This window comes from Natrix helvetica (assembly GCF_964273705.1).
Source record: "Natrix helvetica genome assembly, chromosome: 12".
Taxonomy (NCBI): domain Eukaryota; kingdom Metazoa; phylum Chordata; class Lepidosauria; order Squamata; family Natricidae; genus Natrix; species Natrix helvetica.
In genome coordinates, this window is record NC_138556.1 from 8,681,755 (window position 1) to 8,705,487 (window position 23,733).

General features: G+C 43.3%; 1 protein-coding gene across 1 annotated transcript in view; it reads right to left on the bottom strand.

Moving 5' to 3' along the window:
• ADAMTS17 (ADAM metallopeptidase with thrombospondin type 1 motif 17) overlaps nt 1-23,733 on the bottom strand; it is a 138,008-nt gene that overhangs the window by 105,718 nt on the left and 8,557 nt on the right. The window contains exons 3-4 of the mRNA XM_081964964.1: nt 17,656-17,818; nt 1,600-1,772 (exon numbers count right to left, since the gene is read on the bottom strand). Of these exons, the coding sequence (XP_081821090.1) occupies nt 1,600-1,772; nt 17,656-17,818 (336 nt within the window). The remainder of the gene's footprint in view (nt 1-1,599; nt 1,773-17,655; nt 17,819-23,733) is intronic.

A 23,733-nucleotide genomic window follows, 5' to 3' on the forward strand; every position in this document is an offset into this window, starting at 1 on the left:
GGGCGTAGCCTACTCAGCCTCCTGCACCACCATGAGGGGGGGCATTTCCGCCCTCCCCAGGCTCCAGCAGCTTTGTTTGAGCCTCCGGGAGGGTGAAAATGGCCTTCCCTGGGGCTCCGGAGGCCCTCCGCAGGCCGAAAAAAGGCCCGTTTTTGGATTTTCAGTACTTCTGGTACGCCTGTTTTTCGCTCTCTCCAGGCTCCAGAGGCTTTCCCTGAGTCTCTGGGAGGGGGAAAACAGCCTTCCCCAGGCTCCGGAGGGCCTCCGGAGGCTGGAAACGGGTGCATTTCCGGACTTCCAGGAGGCCTGTTTTTCGCCTTCCCAGAGTCTCTGTGCAGGTCCTGCACTTACTTGGCATGATGAATGGGCCAAGTGAAACTCCTGCAAGGGAGGGGTGGGGCCAGCCAGTCCTTGCAACAACCAGTTCAGCAAACCGGATGCAAAATTAATATCCGGTTCGCCCGAACCAGTGCGAACCGGCTGAATCCAACCTTGTCACTGCCACTGGTTTGGAATTGAACTGGCCCTAAAGAAAAAGGAGCCCTTTTGATAAGGTTTCCATCTGCAGACCTCCAAAATTCAATGGCAAGATTTTCACACCTCAAAGTAAGGCATATTTGGCTGAATCAGCCACGACTGTTGGATTGTATGTGCTAAATCATAACCCATCTTATAGGCTTTCCACAAAAGGAGAATATTTGTAGCTCAATACTTTTTTCTTTTCAATTATTGTTATGTCAGGTGTGTTGTAGGCCAAGTGCCTGTCAGTCTGGATTCTGAAGTCCCACAATATATTATTGTTGTTGTTGTTGTTGTTGTTGTTGTTGTTGTTATTGTTATTGTTATTATTATTATTATTATATAATTGTATCACAGCGGCCAGTTGTTTCGCCGGGTTTGGCATTGATTACTAGTCGGGCCCCACCCAGGGGCCTAGGACGTCGTAACATATTTTCGTAATATATGTGCAGATCCAAGCAGTGCGGCCTTTTGCATTTGACTGATGGTGATTTTGTCAAATTTTAACTGTTTTAAATGTAATTCCAGTGCTTTTGGAATAGCACCCAGTGTGCCGATTACCACTGGAATTACCACTGCTGGTTTGTGCCATAATCGTTGGATTTCGATTTTTAAGTCCTGGTATTTCTCGATTTTTTCATATTCCTTCTCGGCGACCCTGCTATCACCTGGTATTGCGATGTCTATGATTGTAACCTTATTTTTCTCAACCAGTGTGATGTCTGGTGTATTATGAGCCAGTATTTTATCTGTTTGTATGCGAAAATCCCACAAGATCTTGACCATCTGACCCTCAACGACTTTTTCAGGCTTATGTTCCCACCAGTTTGTTGCTGTTTTAATATTATAATTTTTGCACAAATTCCAGTGGATCATTTGTGCCACTGAATTGTGCCGCATTTTATAGTCAGTCTGCGCGATTTTTTTACAGCAGCTGAGTATGTGGTCAACAGTTTCATCAACTTCATCATCATTATTATTATTATGATTATTATTATTATTATTATTATTATTATTATTATTATTATTATTTTCTGGCGGGCAGAGTAGAGAGACAAATCCACATGGTGTTCTACCTACCATGTTCATCACAGTAAGGATGAATCGTTGAGCCGCATCCACCCCATGGTATTGGACCATGTCAGCATCTGCCACCACGAGCGTTTCCACCGTGTACTCATTTGTGAGATGAATAGCGTTCCTCCGTCCTTTCCAGTCGTGGAGATGCTTGCCCTTGGGAGGCTTCTTTTTCTCTAGAAAGCAAAGAACTTGTTTCAAAAGCTCCTTCTAATACGTTCGGCCTTTGGTGCTTTAGCGGTTTAGAAAAACTCAGGCGATCTATGCAAATATCAATAGCGCTTAGACTTATATACAGTACAACCCCATAGCGCTTTACGGCACCTTCTGGGCAGTTTACAATGTCAGCATGTTGCCCTCAATGATCTGTGTCCTCATTTCATCCACCTTGGAAAGACGGAAGGATGAGTCAACCTTGAGCCAGTCAGGATCGAACTCCTGGCAGTGGGCAGAGTTAGCCTGCAGTAGCAATAGCACTTAGACTTATATACCACTTCACAGGACTCTACAGCCCTCTCTAAGCGGTTTACAAAGTCAGACTCTTGCCCCCAACAATCTGGGTCCACATTTGACTCACCTTGGGAGGAGAGAAGGCTGAGTCAACCTTGAGCCGATGAGATTTGAACTGCCGAACTGCAGCTTTGCAGTCAGTTGAAGTAGCCTGCAGGATGAGTCAACATTGAGCCAGCCAGGATCAAACTCCTGGCACTCGGCAGAGTTAGCCCGCAATACTGCATTCTAACCACTGTGCCACCATGGCTAAGTACAAAAAGCCTGATCTTCAACTGAGAAGATGTGCATTTTCATTTACCAATGAGGACTGATGAGGATTCAGAAGGATGGAAGGCTGAGTTGACTTTGAACCAGTCAGGATCGAACTCCAGGCTGGTAGGCAGAATTTGCCTGCAATACTGCATTTTAACCACTGTGCCACCGCGGCTCAAGAAGACAATATTTGTAGTTTAAAGTTGAGCTACATAGGGCCCTTGATGCTCTCTGATCTTGGTGGTTTCTTTGCCCTGACGATGCTGCCTAGTTTGGTAACGAAATATCTCCAGGAAAGCTATCAAGTTCAGAGAGCACCAAGGACCCTCCAGATCTATGCAAACTAGGAAGAGCAAAGATGGACCTGCCTGAGAATGTATCACGTTGATGTCTCCACAATTTTAGAACTGGTTTTATGAAGGAATGTAGAACTTGGGAATGGGAAAGGAAGAAAAAGAGGAGAGAGATGAAGAAAGAAACTCAGTGTTACTTGGCTTAGTAGAGGATAGGACAGAGAGGAACTTGAACATGTTTTAAAGTTGATGCTAGTCCTTCAAGCTAGGCAAAATACAGAAGGATTTTTTCCTGACTCTTTTTCTTATTTAAGGAAATAATTGACCCAAGGAAGATTTTAGACCCAGAGAGAGGATTGTGCAGTGGAAAACAGAATATTCTGACTTAAAGCTCTGTGCGCTCTTCCTTGACAGAAATCAGTAGCAATTCTTCCGTGAAACTGATATTGAAACTGTTAGGGGGGGGGGGGGAGATGCAAAAAAAAATTGGCACTGCATAACTTCATCTGTAATTAATATCGAGCTTTCTGTTCATCCACATATCCATCCCTTCCCATCAGCATAGCATTTGTACACATTCCGCTCATCCTCCATCAAACAGTTTGGCAGGTTCTGCTTTATTCTTCTTTTGCCTAAGGTACTAACTATCATCACCTATAGCTCTCTTCCCCTCCCCATTCCACAGTGAAACAACAGACATTTATGCCCTCTCCCTCCCCCCCCCCCACTCCTAAGAAAGCAAATCATGAAGCAAAACAAAGAGAGGGGAGAAATATACACTCTGGAAATACCCTACTGGGGATAAAGATCAGTCTTATACATATACTTCCACATAGAGAACCTTAATGTTGAGTTAATAATAAATAATGGCAATTTCTCTACCAGTAGCTACAATCTCATTCAACCTGTCTGGGCAAATTCTTATCCATCTGCACTGTCTGTGTGTGTTCAAAAACAGGATGTAGGTTATTAAAATAGACATATTAAACCCACCTCCTTCTCAAGGCCTAAGGCAGGATTCAGCCATTTTCCATCAAGGACTCCTATCAGCACAGAGTTGGCAATTCAGCTCCCTCAGGGTTTAGTAGAAGACTAAGTCCTCCATCAGCCAAAACCAATTTTTTTAAAAAATTCAACCAGAGTACGTTAATCAGTTTTAGACAATCATTTCTGGTCAGTGACCATATATGGAATTCAAAGAGCTTTTTATGGGCATCCTCTCAAAATGGCTTCCTGGGATGGATTTTTTTTGGGTGGAACGTATTCACAAAATGGGTGACAGCTAATGATTAAACACCAGGAGCTAGAAGGCAAATTATCAACCTTGGTGACATGACATGATAGCAATGTGCCAATATCTAAGGGACTGCCACAAAGAAGAAGGGGGTCAACTTATTCTCCAAAGTATCTGGAAGGCAAGCAATGGATGGAAACTAATCAGGGAGAGACTGAACCTAGAATTAATGAGAAATTGCCTGACAGAACAATTAGTGCTCCATCACTAGAGATTTTAAGAAGTGACTGGACAGCTATTTGTCTGAAATGGTGTAAGGTTTCCTGCTTGAGTAGGGGATTGGACTAGAAAACCTCCAAGGTCCCTTCCAACTCTGTTTTCTGTTATTATAGCCCCCTGGTCCCTCTTCATGCTCTATTTTTTAATTAGATAAAAATAGAATGGAATGGAATGGAATAGAATTGACCAAGTGTGATTGGACTCACAAGGAATTTGTCTTCGGTGCATATGCTCTCTGTATATATACAAAGAAAAGATACATTCGTCAAGAATCATAAGATGCAACACTTAGTGATAGTCATAGGTTACTAATAAGCAATCAAATCATACTAGGAAACAAATAAAACAATATAATTGTAAAGATACAAGCAACATGGTTACAGTCATAAGTGGGAGGAGAGAGGTAATAGGAAGGAAGAGAAAAATAATAGTAATACGGTCTTAGTAAATTATTTGACAGTGTTGTGGGAATAGTAGAGTGATGGCATTCGGGGAAAACTGTCCTTGTATCTAATTGTCTTGGTGTGCAGTGCTCTATAGCGTCGTTGTGAGGGTAGAAGTTGAAACAATTTTTGTCCAGGATGTGAGGGTTTGTAAATATTTTCACAGCCCTCTTTTTGACTTGTGCAATATTCAATGGAAGGCAGGTTGATAGCAATTGTTTTTTCTGCAGTTCTAATTATACGTTGAAGTCTGTGTTTTCCTTGTTGGGTTGCAGAGCCAAACCAGACAGTTATGGAGGTGCAGATAACAGAAAAGTGTGAGTGAGTGAGTGAGTGAATGAATGAATGAATTAATTAATTAATTTCGGATCATAAGACTAACCATAATATACTGAAGCACCAGGCTAAAATATTCATTATTAATTTTTTTTTTTACATTTTGGTTCCCTACTTTGATAAGTAAAACATGTAGGGAGAAAAAAAAAAGAGATCAGAGGAACCGAATTTGTGAGGTACAACTTGGCATCAAACTTATTAAAGGAAATGTTTGTTCCATCCAACCTCTACTCTACTGATAATGGAGAACCTTTTTACCATCTTTGGTTCCCACAGCTTAAATAAAGGGCCGGTAAACGATTAAAGGCTTATTCAGAAATTTGAATTAATCTGGAGTCACATATTTCACTGAGGCATAAGATGATCTGTTTGGTGGACAAGAAGCCTGGATGAACCAGAATAATAGCAACTGCCAAAATGGCCTCTTCCTGTTACTCTTCCTAGTTAAACAGACCCTCCCAGAGAAATTCAGGGCCAAGAATTCACGATTACAAGAATATGTTTATGGGACTTATTCCCAGTTATTTTTCTCTGCCTCATAAAAAATATAGGATAATGCACAAAAGTAAAGTTTCCCCTCGCACATACAGTATGTGCTAGTCGTTCCCGACTCTAGGGGGCAGTGCTCATCTTCATTTCAAAGCCAAAGAGCCAGTGCTGTCCAAAGACGTCTTCGTGGTCATGTGGCTAGCATGACTAAATGCCGAAGGTACACAGAACACTGTGTAGTAGGACATGACCAGGCTGAGCCTGAGGGAGGGGTCAAACGCATCATCAGTCATGAGTCCCTTCATACCCACAAGAGATCTAAGTCCAGCCCATCTTGAATGGCTTTCTTATCTTGCACTTGTTTCCCTTGACTGTTAGTTGACCAGATTCTTGCAGAGAGCTTAGGCTTGCAATAAATCATTATACTCATTTGAACTGCCTGAATCTCCTGATTCCCCCAGCGCGCAACAGAGTCACTGCTGTGATATAATCAAAAGAGATTGCTATTAAGTTGGGTTCGAAATTGGACACATGTGCAGAGAAACAAAAAGAAAAGGAAATCTGGATTTGGCAATGACAAGTTACAAAAAATGCCAAAGGAAAAGCAGAGAATGAAGCCAACAGCTTTTGCTTTCTTGTTCCTGTTGGAAAATAAAACTAACTGTAGATCATGGACCAAAAGAGAACAATCTTATTGCAGTCCGAAATGATATAGGGCAGGGGTGTCCAAACTTGGGAACTTTAAGACTTGTGGACTTCAACTCCCAGAATTCCCCAGCCAGCTGACTGGGGAATTCTAGGAGTTGAAGTCCACAAGTCTTAAAGTTCCCAAGTTTGGACACGCCTGATATAGGGTTTCCTGCTTGAGCAGGGGATTGGACTAGAAGACCTCCAAGGTCTCTTCCAACTCGGTTATTCTGCTATTGTGTTAAGTAAAAAAAAAAATGAGTGAGGAGGGGGAGGAAAGTGTACAAAAATCAAGTGCCCTCCAAGATGGCACCACACAACAAATTAAAAGCTTGTCTACGCACACTGCATTCAAATCTCATGAAGACAACATTTCAACCCACTGGGAACAAGAAGATTTCAGAACAGCAGAAGGGAACAGCGATGGATTTTTATTGCATTGTAGTGCAGTTTTGAAACTGCTTTTTAAAACTTAACATTCGGTGTCACTCTCTGACTCTTTTAGTGAATGAGAATGCATGGTGGAAAAGGAACTTTAAGGTTTGAGTACTTAACTAATTCATTTTGAATTCTCTCAAACACCAGAGCCCACTGTAACAGCATTGCCAAAAAGACATTAAGAGTTGTTAACCTAACCTTGCAAAGCTTCTTCTCCCGTAACATTGTATTATAAACTAAGGCATACAAAACCTTTGCCAGAGCTAGTCTCGAATACAGCTCGTCTGCCTGGAATCTGCACTGTATATTGGATATTAATCAGTGGTGGGTTTCCAATTTTTTCAGAACCTCTTCTGTAGGTGTGGCCTGCTTTGTGGGAGTGGCTTGCTGGCCATGTGCCCAGGTGGGAGTGGCTTGCTGGCCATGTGACCGGGTGGGAGTGGCTTGCCAGTCATGTGACTGGGTGGGCGTGGCCAACTTGTGAAATGTGGTGAAACTCACTTAACAACACTCTTGCTTAGCAACCAAAATGTTGGCTCAGAAACTCTGGCATTTGAAGCACACAAGTCTTAAGGCTATCAAGTTACAAGACCCTTGCACCCCTAACCCTTTAGAAAAAAAAACCAGGGTTGTTCAAACTTGACAGCTTTAAGACTTGTGGACTTCAACTCCCAGAATTCCTCCTCTCACTCTTCATCTTGATGATGTTCAGACGGGCGGGGGGAGGGAGCTGGAACCGGTTCTAAACGGCACGGTAGATTTGTGGAACCTCTTCTATAGAAGAGGTTAGAACTGGCAGGAACCCACCCCTGATATTAATACAATTGAGTAGTCCAGAGGCATTTCACGAGAAGAGTACTCCACTCCTCTACTCACAACAGAATACTCCAGGCTTCAAATTTCAGGCTTTGAAAACCTAGAACTACTCCGCCTATGGTCTGACCTAAGCACAGTAAAACAAAATTATCTGCTACAATGTCCTACCTGTCAATGACTACTTCAGCTTCAACCACAATAATAAACGAGCAAACAATAGATACAAACTCAAGGTAAACCGCTGCAAACTCGATTGTAGAAAACATGACTTCAGCAACACAGTGATCAACGCCTGGAATGCTCTACCTGACTCTGTTGTTACACCAGGGGTGAAATTCAGCAGATTCTGAATTAGCGGAAATTTTGAGTAGTTTGGAGAACCGGCAAATACCACCACTGGCTGGCCCCAGAGTGGGATGGGAATGGAGATTTTGCAATATCCTTCCCCTGCCATGCCTACCAAGCCACTGGTAGTAAAAAAAAAAATGAATTTCACCATTGCCCCAAACCTCCATAATTTTAACCTAAGACTGTCTACTGTTGACCTCACTCCATTCCTAAGAGGTCCGTAAAGGGGTCGTGCATAAACGCACCAGCGTGCCTACCATCCCTGTCCTACTGTCCCCATTTATTCGTACCCATTTCCTGCGTTCATGTCCATGTTTATACTTATACCTGCTATCTCATACGTTTGACAAACTAACTGACTAAATAAAAATAAATAAAATAAATCAACAGGAGAGCTTCAATGAACGGGTGCACGTCAAGTGAGCTCCCTCCTTGCCCCTCCCTCACAGAAATAAAGTTTTCCCCCTGTAGACAGTTTGCTAAAGTACAGGCCTAGACTATAATAATGATGGATTAAGGAAGAGGGGTGGGGGGAGGGTTGAGTCTTTCAACAGAGCAAGCCAATTTCTCCTGCATCTGATTTATGAACCTTGGAACGCTATTCCTCCGCGAGTCAATAAAAACCCAGAACTAAAATAAACAGCAGCCATTAAAGAAAGGATGAAATGAAGAGCACCCGTCTCCTCTTGAACAAACTGACATTATAAGCTCGGCAGCTCAGGGTTAGCAGGAAAACAAATAAAAGACAAGCGGGAGGAGCCATGGAGGAGCAGGAGCAGGCCCAGGAGAACCTAGACTTAAAACAGATAGACAGGGAGGTCTTCCAAATGAGAATGAGCCATGGGTGAAGAATTGGAAGAGAGTGATCAATGGGTTTTCACAGATTAACAGAGTTGGAAGGGACCTTGTAGGTCATCTAATCCAACCCCCCACTCACCCAAGCAGGAGACCCTACATGCCAGTGGTGGGTTCTGGACTCCGTCGCAACCGGTACGCTGCACACAGGGCCGGGCGTCCAAGTCGGGCACGCGCCTCTGCGCAAGCATGCTCATGCCACTGCCGTGTGACACCCAGGTGCTCAGTGGAGGTCGCAGAGATGCCGCACAATGTGCCAGCATGCGCAATCGGCCCAGTTACTTCAAAAACAGCTATGGAATGCGGGCAGACAGGTGGGCCAAATGAGCCACTGTACCGGTACGGTGGCCACTGATCACGGCTACTACCGGTACGGCCATACTGGGCCGTACCACCCGGAACCCACCACTGCTACATCATGCCATTTCTGACAGATGGCAGTCCTTATTATTTTTTTGTTAATGGCTTGGCACACAGTCAGCCAGGTGTTTAGAGTGGATTTGGCATTTTGCCCAGAAATATGATTTTTTTTTTTTTTGCTTCCCAGAGATGGGGTATTTGTTCCACCTGCAGACACCAGTTGTATTTCCCCGGAGAGTTAAAATATATATTAAACATGTTGAAGAACATTTGCAGGAGTTGAGTATGGTGAGTTTAGAGAAAAGAAAGACTAAGGGAAGAAGGCTGTAGGAACTGGGCATGGCTAATATAGTGAAGAGAAGGACCGGGGGAGATATGAATGCAGTCTTCCAGTATTTGAGGGGGCTGCCACAAAAAGAGGGGGGTCAACTTATTTTCCAAACCAACAGAAGGCCAGATAAGAAACAATGGAGGGAAACGAATCTAGGAGAGAAGCAACCTGAAATTTAGGAGGAACTTCCTAACAATGAGGACAATTAACCAATGGAATAGCTCACCTCCAGAAGTTGTGGGTGGTCCATCATTGGAGACTTTTAAGAAGAGACTGGACAGCCACCTGTCTGAAGTGGTATAGGGTCTCCTGTTTGAGCAGGGGGTTGGACTAGAAGACCTCCAAGGTCCCTTCCAATTCTATTCTGACGGATTGAAATCCTGCAAAATAGCTCCATTCCAGAAGATAAAAAGAGCTTTCTGAGTCCTGCTCTGGATCTTTCTCGTCTGGCTAGATCAATTTGGGAAGCTCACAGATTTAGAATGGAGGATAAGAGCCTTTTTTTCTCCATTGTTATTCTCTAACAACTAGCACCGAAGGTTTGCTGCAGCAAAAAGCCATAGGAATTAGTCGTTCACCGATACCTTGATCCTACAGGAATCTGTCTCATTCTCTTGGATAACCTTTCAAATTTTAGCTGCCTTGAGCAAAAATGCTGGCAGAAAAATGCCAGCGTTTCACTACACTCTGCGTGAAAAAGTATTTCCTTCTATTGGTCCTAAAGTTGGTGCGTTTACTTTCACTGGAAGCCTTTGAAATTCCACTTTGCGTGTGTGTTGGGGGGGGGGGGTTCCTCTGTTTGCACTATTTATGTCATGCAGGATTTTATATGCCTTTTAAACGAAAGGCCCACAAATGAAGTCATCTTTTCTTTCTCCTTAGAGAAATTGTTCCAGTTGTCCTTTAGGTGCCTTTTTTTTTATAAAGGCACAAGTAGACCTACATGATAGTCCCAGATCAATCTAATCTCAGATTTATATAAGAGTAAGGGTACTTCCATGCCCTTTTTAATCAACTTACCAGAAAGGTCGGCAGTTCGGCAGTTTGAATCCCTAGCACCGTGTAATGGAGTGAGCTCCCGTTACTTGTGCCAGCTTCTGCCAACCTAGCAGTTCAAAAGCATCTAAAAATGCAAGTAGAAAAAACAGGGACCACCTTTGGTGGGAAGGTAAGAGCGCTCCATGCTCCTTCGGTGTTTAGTCATGCCAGCCACATGACCACAGAGACGTCTTCGGACAGCTCTGGCTCTTCGGCTTTGAAATGGAGATGAGCATCGTCCCCTAGAGTCGGGAACGACTAGCACATATTCCCTTTACCTTTAAGTGTGCTTCCATTCCCTTTTTAATCAACTCTAGATTGATTTTTGTGTGTGTGTATTTTGTTTTAATATCATTTCAACACAAATGTGTTGTTTTCTTGAAGCTATTCATGTTGCATTGTGGAATGAAGAGAGAGGGGAAAGTATAAATTGCTCAAAGAGTGCCAGGCTTCTAGAAATTCCCTGGCATTTTTGGATTTGGCCTGGTCTAGGATGGTCACATTTTCCCAATTGAAACTATGGTTAAACAGATGTTGTGAAATTAAAGAATTTTCATCATCTTCGTTTCTTACCTGAAGGAGCCAGCATTGTCCAAAGATACTCTTGTGGTCATATGTTCAGCATGAGTATATACCGAAGTGCACAGAACGCTCTTACCTTCCCGCCGAAGTGGTACCTATTTATCTATTCACATGTTCATGCTTTCAAACTCTTAGGTCTGTGATGGCGAACCTAGGGCATGTTGCCAGAGGTGGCACGCAGAGCCCTCTCTCTCTGCGGGCACACGCACCATTGCCAGCTGTTCTTTTCATTTCCAGTTTTGGTTTCCAGCCAGCTGGTCTTTGTGGGTGCCAGAGCGCTGGAAAACAGCTTGAAAATGGCCCCGAAATGACCAAACAATGGCTGGACAATGGCCTGAAAACTGGCCTGAAAACTGCATGTAAATGCCCCCAAAATAGCCATATGTGTGTAGGCCAGTTGGTCTTCAGGATTCCGGTGCATGTGCATTCTGCTTTGGGCACTTGGTGGCAAAAAGGTTCACTATCATTGTCTTAGGTGGGTGGGAGCAGGGACAAGGAATGGGAGCTCACCCCATCTTACGGTGCTTGGGTTTCCGACCCATGCTCTCAGCTTTCCAGCTGTCTTTAACTGCTAAGCCATCAACCCTCGACCCCTTATAAATTGCTTAAGAGCCCCTTATCATGAGAAGAGCTATGACAGGAATGAATGAGAGGTATTTGAGCTCCTGAAGCAGCGGTCCTTGCTTGCCGACTCAGTTCTGCATGTGAAGAAGGGATTACTATAATCACAGAACTCCTCATGAGATCATAGTGAAGAATTGACCTCTGTCTACGTCCTCGGAGTCTTTTTGGTGCCTCAGCAGGAAAGCCAATTGCTGACTCAAACGATAGAAAGTAAATGACAACCAAATTAATACTTTTAGTTGGACCATACACGTAAATTGAGTCCTACCCCTATTAATTAGGCTACCGCTGAAGACTATTCAGAAACTTCACAGGCCTCAAACAAAACACAATTATATCCCCGCCAGAAATCCAGGCATTTAAAACATATCTTTCCAGTTTTAAAACAGCATTTTCTGGGTTTACTTTCAAGCTCTTGCCTGATGCTCTGATCTTTCGAAGCTTAACAACGGCTGGGGATCTGGAGATGTCAAGGATTTTACATAAATCTGTCCCGGTATAAATATATTGCATTGTTCAGAATCCCGCTCAGAACCAGTTGGGTTTTGTTGTTAAGGTACTTGGCTAGAAAGCGGGAGGTGGTGAGTTTTAATTCCACCTTAGGCATGAAGCCAGTCACTTTCTCTCAGCCCTGGAAAAGAGGGAATGGCATATCATTCCAGGGACTTGTCCAGGCAATTGCTAGGAGGCAATACAGACTCAGAGGCATCAATAAATGATTTTTTGTAAAAAAAAAAATCCCATTCCAGTAATACAGCAAGGCAGATAGAAGCATGGACAAGTTCCTATTTGCTGTCGGAGACATCTGACAGAGGGAGGTAAAACAAAAATAAAGATGATGGGTTTGACCATACAATCAAAGCCTTGTTCTATTTTTTACATGTTTTCTCCCACTTCCTATGCACCTGATCGTGAAATATGGGGATTCTTTAGCTACTTACAATAGAATCCCCTGTAGCAGTTTATATATTCTATCCTTAGAGCAGGGGTCCCCAACCTTTCGGACTTCAGGGACCACTAAATTCATAATTTTAAATCCCGCGGACCACTAATATGATCTGCCTAATGACTGGCTGGGTGGGCGTGGCTAGGTGGTCATGTGACTGGGTGGGCGTGGCCAACTTGATGTCACTCACATCAAGGGGCGCTTTACCAGCCTCTACTCGCCCCTCACCTCCCTTCCTAGCCACTCTTCACCTGCCCGTCCGGGCTCCTTAGGGTCCCAATAGGAAGCAGCTGTTAGAGCTAAGCAGCCACCAAGAGAAAGAGTTGGCAAAACAGCTCAGTTCAAATTGGAACTGACCGAGAAGGAGGCTCAGCAGAAGCACCTCACTGAGGACTATGAAGCATAGGCTTTTCAAGCAGAAGGAAGATCTGCAGGAGCGCAAGGCCAGGTACCAGCACCTGGAGACTCCAGGAGCTGAGATGGTCAGCCAGTTCCAGGCCATGATGCAGTCCCACTGGAAGAAAGGCCTCTGGCTCTTTGCCACCAGGGGCGCTTCCCTCCAGCCTTCACCCAGGAGGCCGAAGCACACCTCAAGTCAGAATTTCTGCCCCCCTCCGACCCACACAAAAAGACCCTGAAGGGGGAGACTCCCCGCAGCAACACAAGCATTCATTGCACGTATCAGTCCCAGGGGCCGTAGTTTGAAGACCCCTGATTTAGTGCAATATAAAACATGCAAGTAATTTTTTTGCAGACCACCAGAATTTTCTCGCAGACCACTGGTGGTCCATGCTGACCGCTACCTTAGAGAACCATTCTCCAGTCAGTTCAGGGTACTTCTTACAGGTTTCCTTCATTCCCAATTTATCTTTGTAATAACTTTGGGATTAGATATGGCTGGGTTAAAGTTATTCTTGGTAAACGTAGCAAGGCTCAACATCTTACTAGGCGGATATATGAGAGCGTAAACACAATCTGTTGTTGGTTCATTTAATCATCGACACGAATTGTATTGTTCCACAAAATGAACTTTCACTTTCCTGAACTGTAACAAAAACCATGGCCTAAGGAACATACGTCTCATTCATTCCTAAGTAGTGTTATTCGGCGTGACCATCATAAATAGACACGGGTAATTAGGGGCGGGAAGGAAATCTTTACCAACTATTAAGGAGTTTGATCCTGACCAGATCCTCAAGGCTGACTCAGCCTTCCATCCATCCGAGGTGGGTAAAATGAGAAACCAGATTGTTGGGGGCAAGAGGCTGACTCTGTAAACTGCTTAGAGAGGAGTGTAAAGCACCGTGAAGCGGTATATAAGTCTAAGTGCTATTGCTAACTATGATCTATCTGTCATCTCTATCTATCTATCTCTACCTTTTATCTATCTACAACATCTATCACTGTTTATCTGTCTACATTGTAAGAAAATACTCTCTCTCTCTCTTTCTCTCTCTCTTTCTCTCTCTTTCTCTCTCTTTCTCTCTCTCTCTCTCCCAAGAGTTCTGATCCAGTGATTATAATACAGTATTGCAGGCTGACTCTGTCCACTGCCAGAAGTTCAATCCTGACCGGCTCAAGGTTGACTCAACCTTCCATTCTTCCGAACTCGATAAAATGAGGACACAAATTGTTGGGTCAGCAAGATGCTGACTCTGTAAACCACTAAGAGAGGGCTGTAAAGCACCATGAAGCGGTATATAACTCTCCGTTCTATTGCTATTGCTATTTAAATTAGATTTAGAATGAGTTCACACAGGAAAAGCAATCCTTCCGTTGACTGGTGCACTCAATATATTTGGAAACTGTAAATCCTGGAGTTTCCAGCCAGTATGTTCCAGAAAACATCACATTAGGAAAATGTGAGGTCAAGGAACATAGGAACACATACAAGATGGTTGCCAGTTTTACAGCCCATAGCGTTTTGAGTTCACAATACATCTAACACAAGCTGTCATCAAAAAATGCACTTGTTCGGATTACAACATGTACTTCCTAATAAGGCATAAGAGAGTTTTCATTGCATTGCTTGCTATTTTTAGCATGCCTAGTTTTTGGCCACTACAACAGGTGTTCCAAGCCAAGCTAAACCTGCAGCTGGAAAGGAATAACATGGTAGAAGGATGTTGGTTAAAGATGCAGGAGAGAATTATTTAAACCTGAAGCAACCCAAGTTTAGGATTTCTGCACTGGAAACAGTGGTCCACAACTGATACTTGGGCCATGGGTATACCAGAAAATCTCTTAAATATCATTATCTCTTGGTGAACTTGAAATTTCAAAAATGAGCAACGCTTGGTGGAAATAAAATAATTGGCTTTTGGAGGGGAAAAAAATCTTCAGCGCTTTTCCTAAACTAAGGAAGCATCTTCGGAGCTTTTTCTAAATCTTGGAAGCAAGAAGAATTTGCTTGCTTAATGGCAAGTTGTCTTTATTTTAGACAATATGCTAGTGAGTATTGCCTACGTCTGCGATGGCAAACCTATGGCACGCGTGCCCAAAGTGGCATGTGAAGGCATGCCGCCTGTCACGTGCGGCCTTGTTTGCTTGTCTTCCAGGTTTCTGGTACGCATGTGCGTGTGATTGTCAGCTGTCCTTTGCGCATACAGGCGTGTGATATGCACGCACGCACGCCAGTTGATCGGACGCACATGTGCTCTATAACCCAGAAGTTTGGCTTTTCTGCAGCACAGCCCTAATGAGCAGAGGTGCGCACCATTACTGGTCTATGTGTCCTCAAAAACAGAAGGAGTTCAGGGCATTCAAGAACTCCATCCCAGATATAGCTTATGCTACCATTTTATTTTCCTAGCAAACAAGGTTATCTTTCCTATATCCTACCTGGGACCAGGGATTCTAAAGTGTGATCAGACCACCAAGGAAGACCAAACACAATAATGTGTTTCAACTTTTCTGACTGCTTATTATTCAGAAAATGTACACGACATTGCGCTCTTAAGGTAGTTTAACAAAGTACACTAAAATCAGAACACCCATTAAAAACAAAGCAACTATTAGTAATAAAATTGAATCATAGAGGCTCCATATTGCAATAGCACTTAAGATTTGTATACCACTTAATAGTGCTTTTACAGCCCTCTCTAAGCGGTTTACAGTGTCAGCCTATTGCCCTCAACAATTTAGGTCCTCATTTTAGCCACCTCCGAAGGATGGAAGGCTGAGTCAACCTTGAGTCAGTCAGGATCAAACTCCTGGCAGTCGGCAGAGTTAGCCTGCAATACTGCATTTTAACCACTGTGCCACCATTAATGGAGGGTCTTCATAGATAAATCCTAATAAGTTTTGTAAGGATAGTGGTAGGACAATATGAATTCTACCTCTTATAATTCTATCCATACATTTATAATTCACAGCTCACAATTTCAGGAAACGCGTGACTGATGCCCAAATACAATTTTCTCCAACTTAGAACTCCATAGATGCCTTTATACTTTATAGATGTAATTCTTTACGGCAAAGAATTCTACAAGCTGTAAAAATCCATAAAACTGAAGGATATCCAGGTTGGGTGATCCTGGCTTAACATTATATGTGTACCCAGCCAATTGGGTTTATTCAGCCAATTAGGATTAACAAAACTGAGCATAGGGTAATGTGTGAGCTTAGTCACCAATTTTAACCCACAGCAAATCTAAAGAAATTTATTTTGACTACAACCAGCCCACAGATTGTTCTGAACAACTACATTCTCTTCAATCTGCTTGTGGGTGTGATATTTGTGTTGTTATTGCTGGCCAGATTCACAGCTCTGTTCTCTCGATTTGTGTTTTTTATTCTGATGGAATCTTTGTTCTGTGCTTTGTGTTATGTGCCTCACTGTCTTTAATTTGGAATCGGGTGACACCTACATTGATTGTGTGAATCTATATATGTATGTATGTATATGTGTGTGTGAGTGTGTGTGTGTGTGTTTTCCAGCATAACTCTGGAACGCCTCGAGAAATTTTAACCAAACTTGGTACACAGATGACTTCCTCTCTGGAAACAAATACTGTGAGGGTAAGATACCCCTCGGGGTGTGCGTTTTGTTAAGATACAGCCTGTTGTGCCTTCAAATGGCTTCTACCATACTGCCGTAAAATGGCTTCTACTGTACAGCGCAGTGGAGTTGCCATGGTAACGGCTTCCCAGTACTCCACAAGGAGACCCCCACTTTCCTTGACACTTCTGGGGGCACAGGGAAAACATTTATAACTAATTTAATTGTCACCCAAAATCAGAGCTTTTCCTGTCTAATACAGGATATTTTATTAGGATAAATAAATTCCCGAGCAACGCAGGTTCATCATCGGCTAGTGAATAAATACATTTAAATCTTCACTAACAGTCGAGATTTCTTTTCCCTTGGTTTATTTTTTTCCATGCCTGCCTTTTTTTTTTTTTTTTTTGCTTGCCTTTTAGATGTTAAAAATAAAGCCAGGGTGTTTCTTTGAAACATGTTCCTGTCTCTCACACGATTTAAGACTTTGCAAGAAGAATGTGGTTTAGCAAACCCAAACTTTTGCAAGCGGACATATTTCAGAACGATACACGGGGGGTCCGATGGCCCCGTTTCAGAGGGCGGATATAATGTCCCTTGTTTTCAGCTGGGTTTTATACCAAATCCATCCTCTGCAATGAGAGTTTACATCACTGGCTGAGATCTTGGGGAAAGAGATTAAGAAGGGAACAGTAGATTCCCCAGGAAAACAGCACGTTTGCAGCCAGAGAAAGAACTATTGCATGCTTGATTACATTCGTGCGGCTTAAAGAAGCTTTTCTCCAGAAAGGATTGAGATGTTTTTCTCCCAAATGTTTGTGAAATTGGTATATTGCACAAGCCGGGACGATGGCAAAATAAGCGTATTTCTGAAGGTGCTAATCAGATTATCAATTGCACCACTGCTACAAGGGCATTGTATGCCTTATGTGTTGTTATGTATATAAAGACATTTTGAATCCTGCTGAATTGTGTATGCCGCAACAAACTCTGACATTGACGAGATTCTTGTGTGTAGGCATGAGCAATACATCATCTTAACTGGAACTTAATCTGTGGCCTCAAACGCTAACCCTAACCCTCACCCCTAATCCAAATCCTAACCCTAACCCTAATTCTCAACCCTCAACCCTAACCCTCACCCCTAACCCTGCCTAGCATTGTGCTGTAACCATGTGGATCTCTACTCACACACCTGGTAACACGCTGCAATGTTCCATGGGGATCGTTGACTTCAAAGGATGGCCCGGGCTGGACCTCTTCCTCCTGACAAAGTGCTTTTTCCCATGGAATGAGGATTCAGAGCTGTTTACGGGCTGTATCTGCAACTCTTCTAGACCGATCTGGATATGGCCAACCTGTCCACCAAAACAGAAAGCCACCTAAAGGTTAAATGTCTAAGGAGATTCTCAATCAGATCATGAGTGCCCCAAAGGTTCAAACCTTGGGGCATGGTTACACCAGAACCACCAAAGAGCCACAGTGGCGCAGTTAGGTTAGAGTGCAGTAGTGCAGGGTACTTCTGCCGGCTGCCAGCTGCCTGCAATTTGGCAAATCAAATCTCACCAGGCTCAAGGTTGACTCAGCCTTCTATCCTTCCGAAGTGGACTCAGATTGTTGGGGGCAATATGATGACTCAGTAAACAGCCTAGAGAAAGTTGTAAAGCACTGTGAAGCGGTATATAAGTCTAAGTGCTATTGCTATCTTCCTCCCGCTCCCTGGTGCTATTCCTGGTGCTACTGTTGTTTTTTCTTCTCACACCTCTTTCCATCCTTTCAAAGTTTCTCTATTGGCACACACACACATACACACACACACACACACACACACACACGGGCACGCACACACACACACACACACACACACACAGTGTGGGTAAATGCAAAACAGAAACGGGCTCTCCTGTGGTCATTTCTTGAGTTTGAATAGAAAAGGGAGAACTTAGGAATGCCGGACTGCTAGAGAGGAGCTTGTGCGACGAAAGAATTTACAGAAGATCAGACATTTGCGTGTAACCCTTGGTCGCCCTCATAGCTACGAAAGCATCCCAGTACCCTCTATCTGCTTTGCAAATTTCTCTGGACTTTTTCCTTTTGACTCCAGAGAAGGAAAGTTATTTGAAAAGCATATGAGCTGGCAGAACTGGTGGATTTTTTTAGAATAAGTTGAGATTACGTCTGCCCAAAATGTTTGAGAAATCAAGAAAACAAGATCTCATCCCATAAGACAAAACATTTCTTGGTACACTGGAAACACTGTTGAGAAAGGAGGCGTCCTTGGCACTTTCACGATGGTTGTCTTACAGACGTTTCCCAAACTAGGTAACATCATCGGTACTAGAATAGAGAGCAAACCCCACTCTCTTCTAGCACTGATGGTGTTACCTAGCCGGGTAACGAAACGTCTGCAAGAAAACAAGCAGGCGTAGAGAGCGCCCAAGGCACCTCATTTCAACCCTGAGTTACAAATATTCACTTTATTGGTACTGTTTAGAAAGGCTTGTGATCAAGACTTCATATTAGTAGTTTCTAGGCGTTCCTTTTATGTTTGGCAACTTAATGCTTGTCAGTAACATGGTTAAGCAAAATATTTAACACACACAAATCCTGGCTGAAAACTTCCCATAAATGTCACCACTTTTGGATCCCCAGGATCTGATTATCCACTCTGCAAAAATCAGAGAATGATATATATTAAGGATATTGCGTTCTATGTCACGTTGTTCACGATTCACAGGAAAGTGGGACGTGAAGACAATGGACAGAGCACAAAAAAATTCACAGGCTAAACTAAGATGATCAATCTAACTGGGATAACGCCCCCAAATCCGCTTAAGCCACAAAGACATGCTGGAAAAGCAGTGCCTTACAGGCTTGCAAAGTGCAAGAAGAACACAAAATTTAAGCTGGACGGATACGACCTTGTAGATGACTCCCACTCTGTCAAGGACCTTGGAGTACTCATCTCTAAGGATCTGAGTGCCAGAGCCCACTGTAACAACATTGCCAAAAAGGAACTAAGAGTTGTTAACCTAATCCTACGTAGCTTCTTCTCTGGTAACACTGTACTGCTAACCAGAGCATACAAAACATTTGCTAGACCAATTCTCGAGTACAGCTCATCTGTCTGGAACCCGCACTGCAAATTAGACATTGATACAATCGAGAGAGTCCAGAGACATTTCACGAGAAGAGTCCTCTACTCCACTGTATCTTGTGCCACTAGACTTGAAATTTTGGGCTTAGACAACTTAGAACTATGCCGCCTTCAGTCTGACTTAAGCGTAGTACACAAAATTATCTACTACAATGCTCCACCTGTCAATGAATACTTCAGCTTCAACTACAACAATACATGAGCACACAATAGATACAAACTTAAGGTAAACTGTACCAAACTTGACTGCAGAAAATGCAACTTCTGCAACAGAGTGGTCAATGCCTGGAATGCACTACCTGACTCTGTGGTTTTTTCCCCAAACCTCCACAACTTTAACCTCAGACTGTCTACTGTTGACCTCATCCCATTCCTAAGAGGCATGCATAACCGCACCAACGTGCCTACTGTCTCTGTCCTACTGTCCCCATTTATTCGTCTCCATCTCATGCAATCATAATCCCGTATGTACGTATATCTATTATCTTATACACGCTTGACAAAACAAATAAATAAATAATGAATTAAAAAATAAAGTCTAGCTCTACACAAAGTACACAAGATTATTAAATCCTCCTCCTCCATCTCTACAGACGCTCTTGCAATACCACAAAGCTATTTTTAGCGACCATAAATATACAACACATAAACCGGTTTTAGAATATTCTACAAAATCTCAACAATCCTTCAGTACCAAAGGGATGTAGGACGCACCTCTGTCTCTAATTTTACTCTTATGTAAACCCACTATAGAGAAGAAAGCTAGAAATACGACATTCATTTAAAGGTTTTTATACCAGCCCAGCAGTCACCCAAACAAACTCTCTGGGATATAGAACAGCTGTCTGCCTTAATGTGATTTACAATCTACATTACATATGTGTTGTAATTTATACAGACTCACACATACCACACACATTCCTTGTCTTTGCTTACAACCGAGATGTGCCATTAACACAGCACAGCTCCAAGGGGTCCATTAAGATATATAAGCTCAATGTAAGAAAACCATCCTCCCCTACTTCACAAGATTATTTAGGCCAAGCAGGAAATGTTTGGAAATAAAACAAATTCTTTCCGGATATTCTAACTGTGTTTTGGCATCCTGGCCAATGCATGAGATCTAAATCCTCATTCTTTTCGGTACGTGGTGATTGTAAACCTTAGGAATGGAAGGGTGCTAAGCCAGGCTTCCCAAGAGCGTGAAACAAACTCCTTGTTCCGACAAAAAAACCCTTTTATTCATCGACTGTGAATTCTGCTCATTCCCATCCAGCAAAGTCTTTCAAGGGAGGATTTACAGTCACAGACCTTCTCTGGCTTGGAGAGCTGCCAGGCCGATATCTGAAAAACTTGGCAAGGAGTCTCGGAGGTTCATGAACCAATTAAGCAAACTAATTGTCTCCTGCAAACTCCACTCCACTGTTGCTCCCCTTTTATTTCCTCTGTCCACATGTGGCCTTACTCCCAAGTCGACCCCTGTTCTGTAGTAGCTGTTCCCTTTGTCTGGCAACTCTGCACATGCGCACACTGGGAACAGTCTCCAGCTGTTTGTCTGCCTCACTGATGTCTGACTCTGAAGGCAGCTGATAATTGGCATACGGCTTTGGCCCCCTCTCTGCCTCCAACACAGAGCCCTCATCCAGAGCCTTCCCCAGACTCTAGGACTGGCCCATGTTCCTCCCCAACCTCTCACTGTCTGAATCTGCTGCCAGCTCCATTGGCCAGTGGCAGGCCACAACAGGAAGCTGTAACCTTAAGAGCAACCCAGCAAGACTTAAATATATTATTCTTGCAGTTAGGATCCAACTCCTAGGAAGAGTATCACATTAAATCCTCAGAACAGTGGCTGAGTTCATACAGCATACATACTGAGTTTAGGAAGCATGCTCTTCCTAAATGTGTGTTTCTCAATCTTTGCAATTTTAAGATTGCTGGCTGGGGAATTCTGGAGATGAAGCTCACAAAACTTAAACTTCCCAAGGTTGAGAAACACTTTCCAAAAACCATTTTATGGTTTCTCCTTAATTCCAAGTCGCTTCTCTCCTTGGTTAGTTTCCATCCACTGTTGCTTTGTCTTGCCTTCTGGAGCTTTGGAGAATAGCTTGACTCCCTCTTCTTTGTGGCAGCCCCTCAAATACTGGAAGACTGCTATCATGTCACCCCTAGCCCTTCTTTTCCCAAGACTAGCCAGACCCAAAATCTGCAGCCGTTCTTCATATGATTTAGTCTCCAGGCTCTTTAGCTGCTCTTCTCTGAACTTTTTCCAAAGTCTCAACATCTTTTTTGTAGGTGACCAAAATTGTTTGCCGTATTCCAGGTGTGGTCTTACCTAGGGTTTCGTGAAGCGGTACTAATACCTTACGTGATCTCCATTCTATGCCTCTGCTTGTACAAACTCAGGATTGTATTAGCTTTTTGCTCTTTCGGGTCTTTTAAATGCTTTAGGGTCTTTGAAAAAGGTTATCTTGAGGGTTTGGGGAGGAGCTTTCTTAACATGCAAATGTAGGGTAGCTATGTAGAGACATGTTCCCAAGAATACCCCCCTCGCCACTTTGTAATTAAAGATCCAAGAACAGGTGCATATTTTGGTCATGTTTCTTCATGCTGGTTTTCTTCCGAAGATAGGTGGTGGGCTGAACATTCTTGGCTTAGCTCTCCACAAAAGAGGGGGAAGCACAGAGGCGGAGAGAATGAGTGTAGAATTGTCTGTTTAGTTGTGCCATAGAAATGACAATTCTTCAACCACCCCTTCATTTACGCAGCGTTCAGACACTAGCAACAAGAAGTGGGACACTCCTTTTCTCCCCGTGTACATGTATACCGATAGTAGAAGTGCGAAGAGACACTGACTAGGGTGTGAGTCATCTCTGAGTATCTTCCTTACTCTGCTAAAGCAGCGAGACCTGGCGAGGTCATCCAGTGGTGTCAGAGGGCAACCGATGGTTTGATCAATTTGGCACACGAAACTATTGGTTGCCCTCTAACACCACTGGATGAGATTGCCAGGTCTCGTTGCTTCTTCTCCGGTAACATTGTGTTGCAAACTAGGGCATACAAAACCTTTGCTAGACCAATTCTTGAATACAGCTAGTCTGCCTGGAATCCGCACTGTACATCAGATATTAATACAATTGAGCAAGTCCAGAGGTATTTCACAAGAAGAGTACTCCACTCCTCTGCTCACTACAGAATACCCTAGGTTACCAGGCTTGAAAGTTTGGGCTTGGAGAACCTAGAACTATGCCGCCTGACCCAAGCGTAATACACAAAATTATCCGCTACAACGCCCTACCTGTCAATGACTACTTCAGCTTCAACCACAATAATACATGAGCAAACAATAGACACAAACTCAAGGTAAACCGCTCCAAACTCGATTGCAGAAAATACGACTTCAGCAACAGAGTGGTCAATGCCTGGAATGCACTACCTGAGAAATTAGATCGGCCTCCACCCTGACACTTTTTCGTGAGACTCTGAAGACGTGGTTTTCATAGTGAGCCTGGGGAATCCAGAGTCTGGTGGAGCCCATCAAATGGCTTATTTGACTGTGTGTTGCTGCGGTGGGGTGGTGGGTATTGCTTTTTAATTGTTTTTTAATGTTTTAATACTGTGTTTTTATCATTGGTAAGCTGCCTAGAGTCACTGTGAGTGAGTAGGCTGCTATATACATTTTCTAAATGAAATAAAAATTAAAGAAATTCCTTTCCGTTGGAAAGCAAACACATCATCGGAAAAGCACAGGTGCACACTTGGGTTATGCCACATCAAGTCAATGTCCAACCTTAGTGGGCACATACAGGTACGCCTCAATCTATGATGACTCTTTTAATCACCAGTCGGAGTTATAAGGAGCTTAGAAAAGGTGCTTCATGGCACTTCTGAACGTGGAAAAATGTTATGCTAACCCCCATCCTCCAGTTCACATCACAGCCTTCGGACACTCGGTGACTTGTTCATATTTACAACTGGGTGCAGCATCCCACAGTCACGGGACCACAATTTGTGACATTTTTGCTGCAAAAATGTCCCCTTGCAAAAATAGATTTGGACTTATGACAGCGTTATTCATTCAATGACCCCAGTAAAAATGGTCACAAAATCGGGCTGCCC